At 46.9% G+C, this 20,000-nt stretch overlaps 1 protein-coding gene across 1 annotated transcript in view; it reads right to left on the reverse strand.

Moving 5' to 3' along the window:
* The window catches only part of ksr2 (kinase suppressor of ras 2), a gene marked incomplete at both ends in the record, with an annotated part of 132,504 nt that overhangs the window by 48,523 nt on the left and 63,981 nt on the right, over nt 1-20,000 (reverse strand). The window contains one exon of the mRNA XM_084439544.1: nt 17,721-17,896. Within this exon, the coding sequence (XP_084295670.1) occupies nt 17,721-17,896 (176 nt within the window). The remainder of the gene's footprint in view (nt 1-17,720; nt 17,897-20,000) is intronic.

Consider the following 20,000-nt stretch of genomic DNA (forward strand, 5'->3'; position numbering starts at 1 on the left):
AGTATAATTTTAAATATCAAACAAGTTTGATATTATCAGGGCCGCCCAGATGGGTCTGCGAGCCGATCGGGGGGTTTGAGATTGGATCTGTAAACCCCTCACATTACAAGATCATCTGGGCTGAACATGCTGGTATCGACCAACGTTCCAGACAAGATTTCTCCTCTGATTGTCGGGAGGGGTGAGCTGGGGATAAATCTGCCCAAAAATCCTGTACTGTGAGCCCGGCATTAGTCATTTTGGACATTTTTAAGCATATGATTCAGGAATAGGGGGTCGAGGTCTGTGTATGTTTTGGATAATGTTGTCATTGCATTTAATTGTATAAAATGTATGAATGTGATTGTATATTGTTATATTGTTTTTAAAATATAGTGTAACCAGGGCCCCACTGTACATGAGACCTTGGTCTCAGTGGGCTTCCCTGGATAAATAAAGGAAAAATAAAAAGGTAATACAAATAAAAGTGTGTAGCCAGATTCTGTGGCGTGGAGGTCCCGTTGTAAGGGCAGAGACCTTCCCCCAGACAAGAGACCTTCCACCAGACCAGAGACCTTCCCCCAGACAAGAGACCTTCCCCCAGACAAGAGACCTTCCACCAGACCAGAGACCTTCCCCCAGACCAGAGACCTCCCCCCAGACCAGAGACCTCCCCCCAGACCAGAGACCTTCCCCCAGACCAGAGACCTCCCCCAGACAAGAGACCTTCCCCCAGACGAGAGACCTTCCCCCAGACGAGAGACCTTCCCCCAGACAAGAGACCTTCCCCCAGACGAGAGACCTTCCCCCAGACAAGAGACCTTCCCCCAGACGAGAGACCTTCCCCCAGATGAGAGACCTTCCCCGAGAAGAGAGACCTTCACCCAGACAAGAGACCTTCCCCCAGACGAGAGACCTTCCCCCAGACAAGAGACCTTCCCCCAGACGAGAGACCTTCCCCCAGACGAGAGACCTTCCCCGAGAAGAGAGACCTTCACCCAGACGAGAGACCTCCCCCCAGACCAGAGACCTCCCCCCAGACCAGAGACCTTCCCCCAGACGAGAGACCTCCCCCCAGACCAGAGACCTCCCCCCAGACGAGAGACCTTCCCCCAGACGAGAGACCTTCCCCCAGACGAGAGACCTTCCCCCAGACGAGAGACCTTCCCCCAGACGAGAGACCTTCCCCCAGACGAGAGACCTTCCCCCAGACCAGAGACCTTCCCCCAGACCAGAGACCTTCCCCCAGACAAGAGACCTTCCACCAGACCAGAGACCTTCCCCCAGACCAGAGACCTCCCCCCAGACCAGAGACCTCCCCCAGACGAGAGACCTTCACCCAGACCAGAGACCTCCCCCCAGACCAGAGACCTCCCCCCAGACCAGAGACCTTCCCCCAGACCAGAGACCTCCCCCCAGACCAGAGACCTTCCCCCAGACGAGAGACCTTCCCCCAGACGAGAGACCTTCCCCCAGACCAGAGACCTCCCCCCAGACCAGAGACCTCCCCCCAGACCAGAGACCTCCCCCCAGACCAGAGACCTTCCCCCAGACCAGAGACCTTCCCCCAGACCAGAGACCTCCCCCCAGACGAGACCTTCACCCAGACGAGAGACCTTCCCCCAGACGAGAGACCTTCACCCAGACGAGAGACCTTCCCCCAGACGAGACCTTCCCCCAGACGAGAGACCTTCACCCAGACGAGAGACCTTCCCCCAGACCAGAGACCTTCTCCCAGACGAGAGACCTTCCCCCAGACCAGAGACCTCCCCCCAGACCAGAGACCTTCCCCCAGACGAGAGACCTTCCCCCAGACCAGAGACCTTCCCCCAGACGAGACCTTCACCCAGACGAGAGACCTTCCCCCAGACGAGAGACCTTCACCCAGACGAGAGACCTTCACCCAGACCAGAGACCTTCACCCAGACGAGAGACCTTCCCCCAGACCAGAGACCTTTCCCCAGACGAGAGACCTTCCCCCAGACGAAAGACCTTCCCCGAGAAGAGAGACCTTCACCCAGACGAGAGACCTTCCCCCAGACCAGAGACCTTCCCCCAGACGAGAGACCTTCCCCCAGACGAGAGACCTTCCCCGAGAAGAGAGACCTTCACCCAGACGAGAGACCTTCACCCAGACGAGAGACCTTCACCCAGATGAGAGCCAGCGCTCCGTCCATTAGGCAGCCGGGGAAAGCTGCTGCCGCCTCATACATAATGCACCCAGAATGCACCTGTTTAGTCTCAACACGGCGTGCGTGCGCCCTGCCCAAACCGCCTGCTATGTAGAACAGCTGATATAAACACTGATGAACAGGGTATCATATTTGCGATGTGTGTGTGTGTGTGTATGCGTGTGTGTGTGTGTGTGTTGTGTCGCTGCTCACCTGTGTGTACTTGTGTGTGTCACTGTCGTGTGGTTATTAAAAACATGACCTGAGATCACATTGTTTGTTCCTGGTTCTCTATGAAAGACACTGTTATGTAGACTCTTTAAGCACCGGGGAGCCCTACTTGGAAATACAATAATAAAGTGTTATTAGTTCTCAATGTCCCATCTACGATAGTTTAAAGACCTCTAATGACCGCTTTATGAAGACCAACTCCGCATGTGCTGTGAGTTGAACGGCATCCTGCTCTGAGGGATGATAGCATCTGACCTGTCCTGTCTCGGCCAGGAGCTCGGTGAGTGGTGACAGGAGGGTGATGCAGTGTATTTCCTGGTTCCTGCCCCCCCCGAGGGCCGGGCGTCTGTTCTCTGGTTCCTCGGTTCTCTCACAGTCCTCAATTACACCCAATCAGCCTGATAACTCAATCCTGGGAGGAGCTGAGCTCATCGGCTTGTCGCTGGCCAGGACAGACCGCCGGGCTGCCGCTGGTCACCGCGTCTGGGTCGTTAGGAGCTGTCGGTCGTACGAAGGTCAGGAGATGTCGGTCGTATGGTGGTCAGGAGCTGTCGGTCGTACGGAGGTCAAGGTCCGACCGGTGATTACGTCTCAGTCCTCGGAGGTCGGAGTGTGACGGGACAGTTTGATACACTCGCGCACACACACACACACACACACACACACACACACACACACACACACACACACACACACTGTTTCCCCCAACATACACAAAAAATTGATATAAGTGTAATATTATGTTTGTATATGTTTGCTTGTGTATACAGAGCGTGTGTGTATGTATGCATGTTATGTTTGTTTGTGTGTGTGTGTGTGTGAGCGTCTCTGAGTGTGTGTGTGCCTCTGAGTGTGTGTGTGTGTGTGTGTGTGTGTCTGTGTGTGTGTGTGCGTGTGGGTGTGTGTGTGTGTGTGTGAGTGTGTGTGTGTGTGTGTGTGTGTGTGTGTGAGTGTGTGTGTGTGCGTGTGTGTGTGTGTGTGACGGATGGGTCTGGAGGTCTGTGTGTGGGTGCGTCTCTGAGTGTGTGAGTGTGTGTGTGTGTGTGTGTGTGTGTGTGTGTGTGTGTGTGTGTGTGTGTGTGTGTGTGTGTAACCCCTAGGCGCCAGACAGCAGCGTCCTCCTCCATCTTCTCTGATTGCTCTTTTCCTAATGAAGAGGAAGACTGGTCTCTCCCTCCCTACCCCTCCCTCCCCCTCCCCATGGTCTCTCCCTCCCCCCTCCCCATGGTCTCTCCCTCCCCCTCCCCATGGTCTCTCCCTCCCCCTCCCTCCCCCCTCCCCATGGTCTCTCCCTCTCTACCCCCCCCTCCCCATGGTCTCTCCCTCCCTACCCCTCCCTCCCCCTCCCCATGGTCTCTCCCTACCCCTCCCTCCTCCTCCCCATGGTCTCTCCCTCCCTACCCCTCCCTCCCCCTCCCCATGGTCTCTCCCTACCCCTCCCTCCTCCTCCCCATGGTCTCTCCCTCTCTACCCCTCCCTCCCCCTCCCCATGGTCTCTCCCTCCCCCTCCCTCACCCCTCCCCATCATCTCTCCCTCCCTACCCCTCCCTCCCTCCCCCTCCCCATGGTCTCTCCCGCCCCCTTCCTCCCTCTATGTGTACTACTATGTATGTATACTACTATGAATGTGTACTATTATGTATGTGTACAGTAGGACCCCACTTATCCGAACCCAACGGGGACCGAAGGTCGTTCGTATCTCTGAAATGTCCGGATGACTGAAACATATGCATATATAAAATGCACCAAATTCAATAAGTGGTATACTTGTTTCATATAGACTCATAATAGACCGATAAATACCCTTAATTACTTGTGAAAATGCATCAAAATTGCAATCAAATAGCCAACTAAACTCATATAGCCTAGCCTATAATAGGCCTACAGTAGCCTAGAATAAAATAAACAAATTTCCACTTGAGTGCATGCTTTGATCAAATACAGTAGGCTACTTTATTCTCAAATGAGGCCTACGCTGCATCGATAGGCTACTGTATTCGCAGAACAAAATGGTATAGCCTAAAAACAACCCAACATTAGAACAATTAGAGCAAATGATAATAAATAAATGAATGAAATGACAGACAAGTTGTCGTGTCTTAGGCTATTGCAGGCTTAACAACCGATGTAGGCTAACGTGGCCTAGGCTGTAGCCTATTATTTAACAAATACAGTAGGCCTAGTAGGCTAATCTACATGCTTACAACACGTCTGTGTTCCTGAAGTCCATTAGCTGGGAACGAAAAATGACTCGATACTCCTCTGCTTCAGGTTGCTGACGCGCTTTCTGGCTACCAAGGAATGCAGCTCTCGCAGCAGACTCGTTTGCATTTTGTGCTCGACATTAAAGTAACAAAGAAATGAAACGTGACAGTAGACTACAGCCTACATGCAACATGTAGGTCTACATACAGTTCTGTTTTTATTCACAGTAGGATACAGTACGTGTTTATTATGTCAGATTTAAATGCAAGTAGGCCTACAGTACTGTAATGAAAATTTCAAAAAACGTTTTTTAAGCCTGTCCGGTAGACCGGGAGGTTCGGATCTCTGAAGTTCGGATGAGTGAGGTCCTACTGTACTACTATGTATGCGTACTACTATGAATGTGTACTACTATGAATGTGTACTACTATGTATGTGTACTACTATTAATGTATACTACTATGAATGTGTACTACTATGTATGTGTACTATTATATATGTGTACTACTATGAATGTGTACTACTATGTATGTGTACTATTATGTATGTGTACTACTATGAATGTGTACTACTATGTATGTGTACTACTATGAATGTACAGTATACTACTATGAATGTGTACTACTATGTATGTGTACTACTATGTATATGTACTACTATGTATGTGTACTACTATGAATGTACAGTATACTACTATGAATGTGTACTACTATGAATGTGTACTACTATGTATGTGTACTACTATGTATGTGTACTACTATGAATGTGTAAAATATCTGTCTTGAAGATGTAGAGGTTAGCATTGCAGGCGTGTAAGGGTGTATGGTGACAGGGATATAGGAGACATATTTTCACTCTAAACTATTCAAACTGTTCCCCTCTTCACTGAGAATAACAGAAGGATACAGACGTGTTGGAGAAAGTAACTCGTGTTTTTCCCTTCTGAAACAAGCTCCTCCGCCCAATAGACCTTTCTGACCTGTCAATCACGCAGAGAATAATAACCAATCAGGTTATTTAGTTAAATCAGCTTGATTTCTTAAGACCACGCCTCTGATGTCCCACAAACAAAGCTTGTCCCGTGTTGTGTTCATAGATTAGACATTAGTTTGAAGAAAATGGTTCTTAAAACATACAGAAAACCGGCCTGCTGTAGCATAATGTTATAAGAAAACAAGCTGCATGATACTCCACAACTCCCTCCACACATCGGTTTACAGCAGCGCCAACACAAACAGCTACAAGGCTAGAAACGTTAGGTGCTTGATGTCCAGTAACGTTAGGTGCTTGATGTCCAGTAACGTTAGGTGCTTGATGTACAGTAACGTTAGGTGCTTGATGTACAGTAATGTTAGGTGCTTGATGTACAGTAACGTTAGGTGCTTTATGTACAGCAACGTTAGGTGCTTGATGTACAGTAATGTTAGGTGCTTGATGTACAGTAACGTTAGGTGCTTGATGTCCAGTAGCTAATTAGTAGTTTGGCACCAGGCAGTTGTTTTCTAAGAATGGATGGTACTAACTAACTCACCCAGCTTTACATGTGCAATTAGACTCCACAATTTTGTCCTGATGACTTTAAATCTGGAGTTTGTGAGTCTGTGCTTTCCGCACCTAGCATCAACTCGTATGTTGTCACCTGCTCCGTCCGAAATCCAAATCTCATGGATATATCCTTGTGTAAAATAGTTCAGACCTTTCTCTAGAACTCTCTTAGACAAAGTAGCAGCATTTGGCAAATAACACACAGAAATATTGTCAGGAATCCTTGAGAGAATCATCAGGTATGTGCTGTTCAGTGGACATTAACTTGCTCCAAAGCTTGTTGGGCATAGCAACAGTAACTAGGGAAGGGGGCGGGGTGGAACTTGTTGCCTGAATAGGAAAGGTCTATTGAGACACAAGCCTTGTTTCTGCCACTGTTTCTATGACAACCACTCCATGAGGTTCTACCTTTCTGGCAGAATATCACCCTGTCATCTTTGACAAGAGAACAGCCTCCCTTACACCTCCTTCTACTCCTGCAATACCTCCTCCTGCGCCTCCTCTCCTCCCCCTACACCTCTTTCACCTCCTCCTCCCAGCCACCTGCTATGCTACACCTCCATCCACTCTCCCTCTACTCCTCCTCCTACACCTCCTCCTTCTCCCCCTCTCCTCCTCCTACACCCTACCCTCCCCCTCTCCTACACCGTCATCACAACACACAGAGAAAACAGCAGAGGTTGTGTCATCGACCGACCGGGTCCTGTCAGCACGTCAGGCAGAGAGAGCGAGGGACTCTCAGCAGGACAGACCAGACTAACGCAGGAATGCTTTGTTTACCTGACAACCGCACTAACCTGGCAACCGCACTTACCTGGCAGCATCACTAACCTGGCAACCACACTAACCTGGCAACCGAACTAACCTGGCAGCATCACTAACCTGGCAACCACACTAACCTGGCACCTCACTAGCCTGGCAACCTCACTAACCTGGCAACCGCACTAACCTGGCAACCACAATAACGTGGCAACCTCACTAGCCTGGCAACCGCACTAACCTGGCAACCACAATAACGTGGCAACCTCAATAGCCTGGCAACCGCACTAACCTGACAACCTCACTAACCTGGCAACCACACTAACCTGGCAACCACAATAACCTGGCAACCACAATAACGTGGCAACCTCACTAGTCTGGCAACCGCACTAACCTGTCAGCTGCTGTTGAGCTGCTGTTGAGCGTGTGCAGGCGAGGAGCTGGGCGTTCTGCTCCCTCCGGGTCGCTGTCTAACTTTCCCCTAACGCTCGGCCGATGGGAATGGTCTCCCCACTGACACCCCTACGTATGGCAGGTGTCGCATCCTATCAGTTCCTCGTCTCTTTGAAGGAGAAACGAGTTGGGAAGAATACCTCTCTCAAGATAAAATATCAGGGTAGAAAACCTCTCAAGATGAAATATCAGGGTAGAAAACCTCTCAGGATGAAATATCAGGGTAGAAAACCTCTCAAGATTACTGCAATTTACTCCCGGGATCAATAAAGTGCCTACCTACCGAAAATAAAACTGATAAGAACTTGACAGATAAGAGGCACATTCACCCAGAGCAAAGGCTGCAATTAAATCAATACCTGGCAGTAGTACACTGGCGTTTATCTCGCAACAGCACATGAACACCCAGACACCCCCCACCCCCAGCTGTCTGGGCTGCCAATAAGATGAAGGTAGGGGAGGAGGGGGCTCTCCTGCCTGCCTGCAATCTGTGATTCTGAACAGGCACCGGTCGGCCGCCCCAGCCTCCCTTGCGAGGTCCTGCATCTTTGATGTGGCCATTCCGTGTGTGGCCACTCCGACCCTACAGGAGTCAGGAGACTTTGATCCGCCTGCAAGACCATGTTGACCACCTAGATGACCACACACTCACAGACGCACACATGCACACACACACAGACACATGCACGTATGCATGTACAACATTCACACAGATACAGTCTCTCTCTCTCTCCCTCTCTCTCTTTCACACACACACACACACACACACACACACACGCACGTATGCATGTACAACATTCACACACACGGTCTCTCTCTCTCTCTCTCTCTCACACACACACACACACACACACACACACACACACACACACACACACACACACACACACACACACACACCATAGGCCAGCCAGGCATCTGGAACACTCCAGCCACGGTTCTAGAACACTCCAAACAAGGTTCTAGAGCAGAACTAGCCTGGGTAAGGGAACCGCTAACTGCTGCTCTGTGGAGTTTTACTGGTTCAGAACCGTGGCACTCAAGTTCTATCCAGGCTTTTCTACTGGAGTAACCGGCACCACAGTAACAGTGACAGAGTCTGTCAAATATCTGGTATGTGTTTTGGATAGATACATAAGTCAGGGGAGAATGTGGCTCTTCCATCAAATTCCTGACAAGAAAGTCTTGATTTTTAGAGATATAATGAGGACTGTAGCCCAGGCTTTGGTGCAGTGCCATGTTGACTACGCTCATGAGTCAGTAGTGCTCCAAAAGCCCTCAAGACCAAGATCCAAACAGCGCAAATAGCTCCAAACAAGCTTGTGAGAACAGAGTTAAAACTCCCCCCACGCATCCACCTCGAGACCCAGCGCTTCAGATCTTGGCTGGCTAACAGTGGAAGAAAAGATTTGCAAATGACACTGGTACTAGTACACAAATTCATAAACGACGACGCCCCAAGCCATCTGACCGGTTACTGTACTTCACACATATTAAAGACATTCATTCTGGACACACCAGAGCCAGGGAAGCTGATTTGGATGTTTATAGCTTTAGGGTTTTATTTGGAAAAAACATTGTTTTACATTCAGGCGCTGTTTTATGGAACAGTATGCCAGGCACATTGAAGTACTACCATTAAAAATCTAGCTTTAAAAACTGCAGTCGACAATAGGGATGCACCGATGCATCAGCTGAACATCAGCATCGGACCGTTGGCCTTGTTGACTGTCATCAGCCCATCGGCAAATAAAATGACATTCATCGATGACAGTGGCCGATGTTTATGTCACACCAATTTTGGCTGACTTTGATCTACGGTCGATTGTTTGGTCGAAATCCGACCAAGATGCTATTGGTCGAGCAACTGCAAAGCTTATACTTTGTTGGACAAAAAAAATACATTACACTGATAAAACAGACAGGAAAAACGGGAGTGTTTTGAATTAGCCTACCCAGACATGGAACATGGTTTTACAGCCCTGAGTGTGATGGGCTCTCTCTCCCTACGAGCCACACACACAGGTGTGGAACACCCTATCGGGTCGAACATCCTCGTTTCATGACATTTGTTAGACTAATGTTTTTGCGAAAGGCAATTTCATTAGCGCATCCCTAGCTAAGAAATGGATAATGGAAAAGCTTACGTTTAATTAGCCAAATGGGTTTCCTTTCTGAGACTTCCCTGTAATGTAGTGTTGATAATGTTAATGTGTTCTGTGATTGAATTCAAGTGATTTTATTACTGAATTGTGTGTAGATAGCTATTCTGCTACTGTAATGTAACTATATCTGCCTGCTGCCCAAATTGCCTGCTCATAAGCGCACCGCAATGGAAATAAGTCACTGACTTTATCGTGTTCCTCTGGGCGCTGCAGACAGAGAGTGTGGTATTTGTGGTGTGTGTATATTTGAACTTTCAGATACATGCGGCTGAGTTAGGCTCTGTCCTGCTGACTGTAGCTCTCTGTGCTGCTGAGAGAGAGAGAGAGACCAGAGAGAGACCACAGAGAGACCACCCCACTGTGGTGCTCAGAGGTTGTGAGCTTTGTACACAGTATGCGCTGTGTGTGTGATGATGCTTTTAACCGTTTGAGGTGAGGCCAAAGACAATGTTTCAGCCTTGACTGAAGTATATGATATTTTATTCAAGGTCACTTATATAGGCACTCTATAGAATAGAATGGTCTTATATTATAAGAACATTCTATTCTATAGAGTGCCTATATAAGGGCATTCTATTCTATAGAGAGCCTATACGCGGAAGCAGGAAGAGCTATCCTATGGGACTTTATTTCGGAAAAATTATGTACAGTAGAAATAAATCATTTCTTGATCCCATTTGAGTTGTCATGACCATGCACATATGTTTATCCATTTAAAACATCATTTTGTAAATCTAGAAAGTCACAGTTTGTCGTAATACTATAAAACAGTTATTCCAGAACGAGTTTAAAATTGATAAATTATTAAAAGAGGCGAAAATCACTATTAGTCTGGCCATGTTGAGAGCTGCAGCCATATGAAAGAAGAGTTAATCAATTCTGTAAGAGCTGGCATGCGAGATCAGCTTTACAAGGTTTTGGTGAGTGTTAAACAAGTGTAATGTCGGCTAGCTTATATCAGCTAACTTGCAAGTTAACCAGGATTAGTAAAATGTATGTTTTAAATTGACAAACATCATATGTGTTGGTCATGACACCATTGAACTAGGATCAAGAAATGATTTATCTCACATCGTTTCCTGTTTCCACTTAGGCTCTCTATACTGTATCTCTCTATACTGTATCTCTCTCTATACTGTATCTCTCTATACTGTATCTCTCTCTATACTGTATCTCTCTGTACTGTATCTCTCTATACTGTATCTCTCTATACTGTATCTCTATACTGTATCTCTCTATACGGTATCTCTATACTGTATCTCTCTCTACTGTATCTCTGAACAACATGTCGAGCTGGAGTATCAGCACAGAAACTGGAATCAAGTAGTAGTTGTGTGACTTGTAAACACCAGGCAGTTAGACAGACAGTAATTACACCCAGAGAGGAGGGATATTAGATTACCAGGGCCACTTGACTTTCTAGCGCCTGATATTGAATTAAACATGACAAGCAGCTTATCAGCTCCTCAGACACACAGGCGAGAGGGGGGGTTGTTTGCGTGGGTGTGTGCGGCGTCTGTGTGTGGTGTGTATGAGTGTGTTATATGTGCATGTGCATGCGTTGATGCTCTGCCTGTGTGTCTGTGTGTGTGTGTGTGTGTGTGTGTGTGTGTGTGTGTGTGTGTGTGTGTGTGTGCGTGCGTGCCTGTGTGTGTGTGTAGGGATGCACTGCTGCCACCTTGTATGAGTCCAAGCCCCAGCCCTCAGCCTCATCCCCAGCCCTCAGCCTCATCCCTAATCACACCCCAGCCTCATCCTCATCCTCAGCCTTATGCCTAAGCATACCCCAAGCCTCATCCCCAGCCCTCACACTGATCCTCATCCCCAGCCTCATCCCCAGCCCACACACTCAGCCCCAGCCTCATCCCCAGCCCTCACACTCATCCCCAGCCTCATCCCCAGACTCATCCCCAGACCGCAGCCCTCAAGACTCCAGGTTCCAGACCAGCAGTAGATCAGGACCTATTAATCACAGGTCCAGATGCACTCAAGGTCTCTCTCTCTCTCTCCCCCTCTCTCCCTTTCGCTCTCTCCCTCTCTCTCCCTCTCTCTACCTTTCTCTCTCCCCCTCTCTCCCTTTCCCTCCCTCTCTCTCCCCTTCTTCTTCTCTTCCTCTCTCTCTCCCCCTCTCCCTCTCTCTTCCCCCATCTCTCTCTCACTCTCTCTCCCTCCCTCTCTCTCCCTCTATCTCTCTTCGTTCCTGAGGCCTCCACCCTCAACCCCTTCCCCAATGCCAGACACAAGCTAATGACACCAGCCAATGAGGCGGCCCGTATGCACTGACATGCTGCCTCCGGCCATCATGGGGTACAAGAGGGAAATGAGTTTCCCTGACGGAACAGGGGAGAGAGAGAGAGAGGGAGATAGAGAGAGAGAGAGAGGGAGAGAGAGAGAGAGAGAGAGAGAGAGAGGGGGAGAGAGAGGGAGAGAGAGAGAGAGAGAGGGAGAGAGAGAGAGAGAGAGAGGGAGAGAGAGGGAGAGAGAGGGAGAGAGAGAGAGAAAAGGAGAGCAAGAGAGACGATGGACGGTAGGTGGAGGTTGTCTTTCTTGTCTGAGTGTGGACTGGTGCAGCAGTACAAATCAGACTGACAAAACAAAGGCTTGTGCAAGGCCTAGAGCCGGTCTCTCTCAGATGGCAAGACTTGTCAAGTGTCTCTCATTTGAGTTGTTTCGCTCGTAAGGAGACAACAATTATGGAGTCTATTCGGGTTGGTAGAGGGCTAACGTTAGCTATGGTAGTTAGCTAGCTAGCTGTTGAGTTGTACATGTCTCGCTAATGTTAATTAGCTGCTGTTTCTTACTAAAAGCACATCCATAAAAGAACTGTAGCCACAGTTGCAATCAAAATTATTCAACACCCATTGCATATTAGGTTTATTGGCAAAATTCAAAAATTCTCAGCTGTTTGCAATGAACAAAGTAGACAAGAACAGTTGAAATAGTTCAATAAAACTAATATTAAGTTGTTTTCAGACCAAAAAGCGAATACGAAAAGCGAAAATAAATCGAGAATTTAGCCTCATTAATTTGCGCGGCCAAACCTTTCACACCAAGCGCGGTACGAAAAATAGCGTTTAATGCATTCCAAACAGAATTTGCGGAAAATAAAAACTTAATGTCAATCATTTTTCATTCAGTCATCACGAGCCAGATGCTCCGCCGACCACTTTTGCATCTAGGCTACTTTTGCTACTTTTGCTAAGTGTCACAAATCAAATTGTATTCAGCCCTTCAATGTTGCATCCAACACATCGAAATAGCTGCAGTTGCATAGGCCTATTGACTGGTTACATGCAACACGCGTGACAATTTCTCGAGCAGGATAGCCACCCCCAAAAAATAACATTTTTTCCATTGATCACTTTCCATTGATCACCAAGTTACTAGCGACTCACTACAGTAAAGGAAATGTTGATCCGTATCTCTTCAGACAAGCTTATCCATTTGGTAGAGCAATATCCAACCTTGTATGATAAGAAACTACAAGGACACTGAAATGAAGGAGAATATCTGTGGCAGGGTTGTTGAACATCTTGGGACAGATGACGGTGAGTAGTGATAAACGTACTAACCCACTTAGCTAATGTTAACCATAGCTAACGTTAATGGCCTAATGTTAGCTGTAGACGTTGTTGTAACAGTCTGATTTCGCTATAGGCTATAACGTTATCAGAAACCTTCGTGGTCATTGTGAAAACAAGTAGGTTATTTAACTCCAATCACTGCTGTCTGCTGCTATAGCTACGCTAACGATACTGCAAGTTGGCCTCTAGCCTATAAGAGAGTGGTCTACAAGTCACGTTAGATCTAGACCGTCCAGGTTTATTAGGCTACAGTAGGGACATAATCATAGCTATTCTACACAGTGATCTCCCACACCAAAAAGAGGATTTATGCAGACAGGCTCTTCAACAGGCTCTCATGCTGTGCTGTCAGCATGTTCGGCTTGCCGTCATTTGATTGTGACGTGCCTGTCAGGCCAGAGAAATCCGCAGAAAAGTCTAAACATTTGCGGAAAAATTAAATGTAGCTTTTGGAACGCAGAAATTTCACGTTTGGTGTGAAGAGACTAATTAAGAAATATGGGTTTTGATTTTAGTTTAGTTTTTTTGCAAGAATATTCGCGTTTGGTGTGAAAATACCTTTACAATGGTTTTTATGTGTGTATGGCTCTGTCCTGTTCACCAGGGCTTGCGTTTTGTTGTCTATGGCTGCAGTGTTTGCTGGTTCTTATGTCTTGTGCGTAACTGTATCTTATCCGCTAATGTATATGTCTTGTTGTATTTAACAGTGTCTGTCAGCTGATTGCTCATGCTCTGTCATGCAAGAATTTGCTTGTTTCATGTGTCTTAACGTGCTATTGGCTTCTTCTCCTCCTTCTTCATACTGTTTTGTATAAATAGTTTATAATTGTTTTTTATTTGTTTGCATGCTTTTATGTATTTATGTTTTTAGTGGCTTTTTCAACACTACTGACACATTTACAGCAATGTTAATGAATGTGTACTGTCCCTGTAAAAATAAATTTGGAATAAATAAATAAATACATAAATAAATAAATACATAAATACACAAATTAATACATAAATAAATAACCAGACTGTCTCTCACAAGGATTCTACAAGGCCTAGCACTGGTATGTCTCCCATGACTTCTATAAGGCCGTGAACCGGTATCCCTCACAAGCTCAACAAATTAAAGGCCGGCTGTAGCTCAGGAGGTAGAGCAGGTTGGCGGTTCGAATCCCGGTTCCTCCTCTCTCCACATGTCGAAGTGTCCTGAACCCCAATGAGCAGGCTAGTGGCTGCAGCTGCCGCCATTGTTGTGTGAATGTGTGTGTGAATGTGTGTGTGAATGTGTGTGTGAATGTGTGTGTGATTGTGTGAATCAGAGGCCTTTGTAAAACGCTTTGGATATAAGCGCTATATAGTGCAGACCATTTACCATTTAAAATGAAACACTGTACTGATCTGAGGGTGTGGAAATCTGTTTTGACTGTTTGAACCTCTTCCTTCCCTGCTCTATCTACCATGCTCTATCTACACCCTGCTCTATGTACACCCTCTATCTACATCCTCTATCTACACCCTCTATCTACCCTGCTCTATCTACACCCTGCTCTATCTACACCCTCTATCTACCCTGCTCTATCTACAACCTCTATCTACACCCTCTATCTACCCTGCTCTATGTACACCCTCTATCTACATCCTCTATCTACACCCTCTATCTACCCTGCTCTATCTACACCCTGCTCTATGTACACCCTCTATCTACCCTGCTCTATCTACACCCTGCTCTATCTACACCCTCTATCTACCCTGCTCTATCTACAACCTCTATCTACCCTGCTCTATCTACACCCTCTATCTACCCTGCTCTATCTACACCCTGCTCTATCTACACCCTCTATCTACACCCTGCTCTATCTACACCCTCTATCTACACCCTCTATCTACACCCTGCTCTATCTACACCCTCTATCTACACCCTGCTCTATCTACACCCTCTATCTACCCTGCTCTATCTACACCCTCTATCTACACCCTCTATCTACACCCTGCTCTATCTACACCCTCTATCTACACCCTCTATCTACCCTGCTCTATGTACACCCTCTATCTACATCCTCTATCTACACCCTCTATCTACCCTGCTCTATCTACACCCTGCTCTACGTACACCCTCTATCTACATCCTCTATCTACACCCTCTATCTACCCTGCTCTATCTACACCCTGCTCTATCTACACCCTCTATCTACCCTGCTCTATCTACACCCTCTATCTACCCTGCTCTATCTACACCCTGCACTATCTACCCTGCTCTATCTACACCCTCTATCTACACCCTCTATCTACATCCTCTATCTACATCCTCTATCTACACCCTCTATCTACCCTGCTCTATCTACACCCTGCTCTATGTACACCCTCTATCTACATCCTCTATCTACACCCTCTATCTACACCCTCTATCTACACCCTGCTCTATCTACACCCTCTATCTACACCCTGCTCTATCTACACCCTGCACTATCTACCCTGCTCTATCTACCCTGCTCTATCTACACCCTCTATCTACACCCTCTATCTACACCCTCTATCTACACCCTGCTCTATCTACACCCTCTATCTACACCCTTCTCTATCTACACCCTCTATCTACACCCTCTATCTACACCCTCTATCTACACCCTGCTCTATCTACACCCTCTATCTACACCCTGCTCTATCTACACCCTCTATCTACACCCTCTATCTACACCCAGCTCTATCTACACCCTCTATCTACACCCTGCTCTATCTACACCCTCTATCTACTCCCTGCTCTACACCCTCTATCTACACCCTCTATCTACACCCTGCTCTATCTACACCCTGCACTATCTACTCTGCTTTATCTACACACTCTATCTACACCAGGGTTTCCGTTAGCCGGTAATTACCGTTTTTTGTCTGGAAAAATCTGTTGAAGTCCGATATATTAAAATCTCTCCGGTCATAATGTCCGGACAAAATAATTCCCCCTAATTGTATTAGGCCTACAATAGGCTAAAATTAAATTTCCATATATTATGATTCCTTTTGAATATAAAAAAAACTAATAGGCCAATTAATTTTGTTCCGTTAATGTGAAGGCTATTGACTAGTAGGCCTATGCGATGAAAAAACAGCCATAAGATAAACCTGCCTATAGGCTAGCAGGCCACCATAGCAAGCGAGAGGGAGCCTGATCGAGGTAAGGAGCTTGAGGCGAAAATGGAAAGGCCTATTAATATAGAATGGAAATGAGCCTATGCACGTTGTAAGTTCTTACACTTTATTTAAGTAGGCTATATTTATTTTTTAGAGTTTTGTTCTATTTTAGCCTATCTGATAAAAGGCTGAAATTGGACTATAGACCTAGCCTATGAATTCCAATCAGCGCAGCCGTAGGCTTTAAATTAAAATGTTATGAGAAGCCTACATGTTGCCTAATCTCTTGCACTTTTAAATAAAAAATGTATATATCTAGACATGCATTGTGGCATTTCTTTATTTAGCCCAGCCCGCCTATCAGTTGTTTCTCAACAGTTATGTCCTCCTCATCCTCATAGCCTACTGCGATGTCCGTGGTTATAATGACGCTGTTTTATTGATAAAAAGGGTAGGCTAAAACTGGAAAGAGAAATTAGTAAACGCATATTACTGTCGCAAATCCCAAACCAATTAGCTCCTCAAATCCGATTCATACAATTGAAATAAACATTCATGTTCTAGCCTACAGTCGCAATTCAAAGGGGACTATTTTTGTGGCTGTGCAATTACATATAGGCCTAGCGCATGGAATCATGACAGCCTATCATACATTTAATCATACGGATGCGAAATAAGACAATAAATGGCATATATAAGCTACACAACGGCCAATCACCGCGACAAACACCTATAATAGGCCTAATATTATATTATAATATAATGACCGGAATTTCTCCAGTTTGTCCGGAAAAGTCTAATCTTCCCGGACACATTGACCGGTACCGATTTTCTCTAACGGAAACCCTGATCTACACCCTGCTCTATCTACACCCTGCTCTATCTACCCCCTCTATCTACACCCTGCTCTATCTACACCTGCTCTATCTACACCCTCTATCTACACCCTCTATCTACACCCTGCTCTATCTACACCCTCTATCTACACCCTCTATCTACACCCTGCTCTATCTACACCCTCTATCTACACCCTGCTCTATCTACACCCTCTATCGACACCCTCTATCTACACCCTGCTCTATCTACACCCTCTATCTACACCCTCTATCTACACCCTGCTCTATCTACACCCTGCTCTATCTACACCCTCTGTCTACACCCTCTATCTACACCCTGCTCTATCTACACCCTCTGTCTACACCCTGCTCTATCTACACCCTGCTCTATCTACACCCTCTATCTATACCCTGCTCTATCTACACCCTGCTCTATCTACACCCTCTGTCTACATCCTCTATCTACTGCTCTATCTACACCCTGCTCTATCTACACCCTGCTCTATCTACACCCTGCTCTATCTACACCCTCTGTCTACTGCTCTATCTACACCCTGCATCTGGAAAGGGGCGGTTTTACAACGTTTGACACTGGCAGAGTCACAAGACAGTCAGACAGACAGACAGACAGACAGACAGACAGACAGATAGATGATAGATAGATGACAGGTGACTTACTTGCAGAGGGGGCGGAGTCGGAGTGGACCGGGGGCGTGGAGGGGATGAAGGAGGGGAAGAAGAAAGAGCGTAGCGAGCGCTCGGTGTGGAGAGGGGAGCGCTGGGTGGGCAGGTTCTCACAGCTCCCCGCGCTGCTGTGGAGGCGCAGGTTCAGAGGCTTGGCCTTCTTCTTGGCTCTGCGGAGGAGGACGGCGAGGAGCAGGTTAGACAGGGTGAACCGCTGCTCTGACCGGAGACAGAGACAGCAGGGTGGACAGGTACTGAAACTACACAGAGACAGAGAGACAGAGAGAGAGGAGGGTAGACAGGTACTGAGACTACACAGAGAGAGAGACAGAGAGAGAGAGAGAGAGAGAGGAGGGTAGACAGGTACTGAGACTACACAGAGACAGAGAGAGAGAGAGAGAGAGAGAGAGAGAGAGGAGGGTAGACAGGTACTGAGACTACACAGAGAGAGAGACAGAGAGAGAGAGAGGAGGGTAGACAGGTACTGAGACTACACAGAGAGAGAGACAGAGAGAGAGAGAGAGAGAGAGAGAGAGAGGAGGGTAGACAGACGCTGAGACTGGGAGACAGAGAGATTAAGATTTCAGATTCCGATTCAGGCAACTTCATTGATCCCAGAAGAGCAATTCATTTGCAGCCCATCCACAGATAAAAGCACAGCAGAAACATTCTCAGAGAGACCTCAGATCAACGGCATGCTAGTCAGAGCCAGTGCAGCATCAATAATATAATTTCAATAATAATAAATAAAAATAATAATATAATAATATAACTACAACATAAGTATAGCATCAAAATGGGATCACAGTCCCTGTACATTATTCAGTCTACTAAATATTGGCTGCTTAGTGGCTGCTGTCAGCATTTAGTAGACTGCTGGCAGAAGAGATGAAGGACGTAGCATAGCGGTTTGTTCTCCTGGGGGGCGCTATGTACCTCCAGCCCGAGGGCATTATAGAGGATCCACTGGCCAGAACGTGGTCTGGTTGGCTAATAATCCTTACTGCCTTCTGGGCCTCCTGTTTCTCCCAAAGGAAGCAAGAGTCCTTCTGACTCCACTTAGTCTCTCTCGACTCAAATATAACGTTGAATCACTGCGCTGTGCATACTACTGTACGTAAGAGTCTGAGCCACTTCGCTGCCCAAGCTAGTATTCTGAGGGCGTATCGACGGGTCAAAATTTAAAGAGTGACAGGTCGTAGCAGCAAATGAGAGACGCTAGCCCAGGTTAGATGGGCAGGGCATATCTATGGGTGGGAATGCCTGATCGCGAAAGTCGTTACTGATTGGGGTCACCGGGATACCGCCGCTACCAATGAATTGCCAGGATTTGAGCACCAGATTTTTGCATGAAGTGTCCCAGACCCATAGAGAGATCTGCAGCATGCAGTAACGTAGTTAGCGTAGCTTACATAGTGTATCAGCGGAAAAAACTCTCATGGGTCTGGCGTCGAGAATACACTCCAACAACCTTGGAGCAGACTTTTACAATACCATTTAAGCGGGTTTTAACCACTAAACCAGCAAATAAACGAGAATGTCTGAAGGCTTTCAGTGAATGAGTGATAGAAGTTTCGTAGGATGGTTTCACAGACATGGAAGGAGTTGCGCTTCCTCATCAAGTGGACTCTGTCATCCATGCTTGACAGCTGAGTTTGTGTTGGCATCAAATTTGAGTCTAGAGTCTAACACAAAGGTACTTATGTGTCGACGAAAGCAGGGTAGACAGGTAGTGAGACTAGCATTAGGACACAGAGAGAGCAGGGTAGACAGGTAGTGAGACTAGCATTAGGACACAGAGAGAGCAGGGTAGACAGGTAGTGAGACTAGCATTAGGAGACAGAGAGAGCAGGGTAGACAGGTAGTGCGACTAGCATTAGGACACAGAGAGAGCAGAGTAGACAGGTAGTGAGACTAATATTAGGAGACAGAGAGAGCAGGGTAGACAGGTAGTGCGACTAGCATTAAGACACAGAGAGAGCAGGGTAGACAGGTAGTAAGACTAATATTAGGAGACAGAGAGAACAGGGTAGACAGGTAGTGAGACTAGCATTAGGACACAGAGAGAGCAGGGTAGACAGGTAGTGAGACTAGCATTAGGAGACAGAGAGAGCATTGTAGACAGGTAGTGCGCGTAGGAGACAGAGAGAGCAGAGTAGACAGGTAGTGAGACTAGCATTAGGAGACAGAGAGAGCATGGTAGACAGGTAGTGCGCGTAGGAGACAGAGATGGAGAGGAGCTGTTTATTGGTCTCTCTATACCTGGGTTAGAGA

This window comes from Borostomias antarcticus, assembly GCF_949987555.1.
Source record: "Borostomias antarcticus genome assembly, chromosome: 6".
NCBI lineage: Eukaryota > Metazoa > Chordata > Actinopteri > Stomiiformes > Stomiidae > Borostomias > Borostomias antarcticus.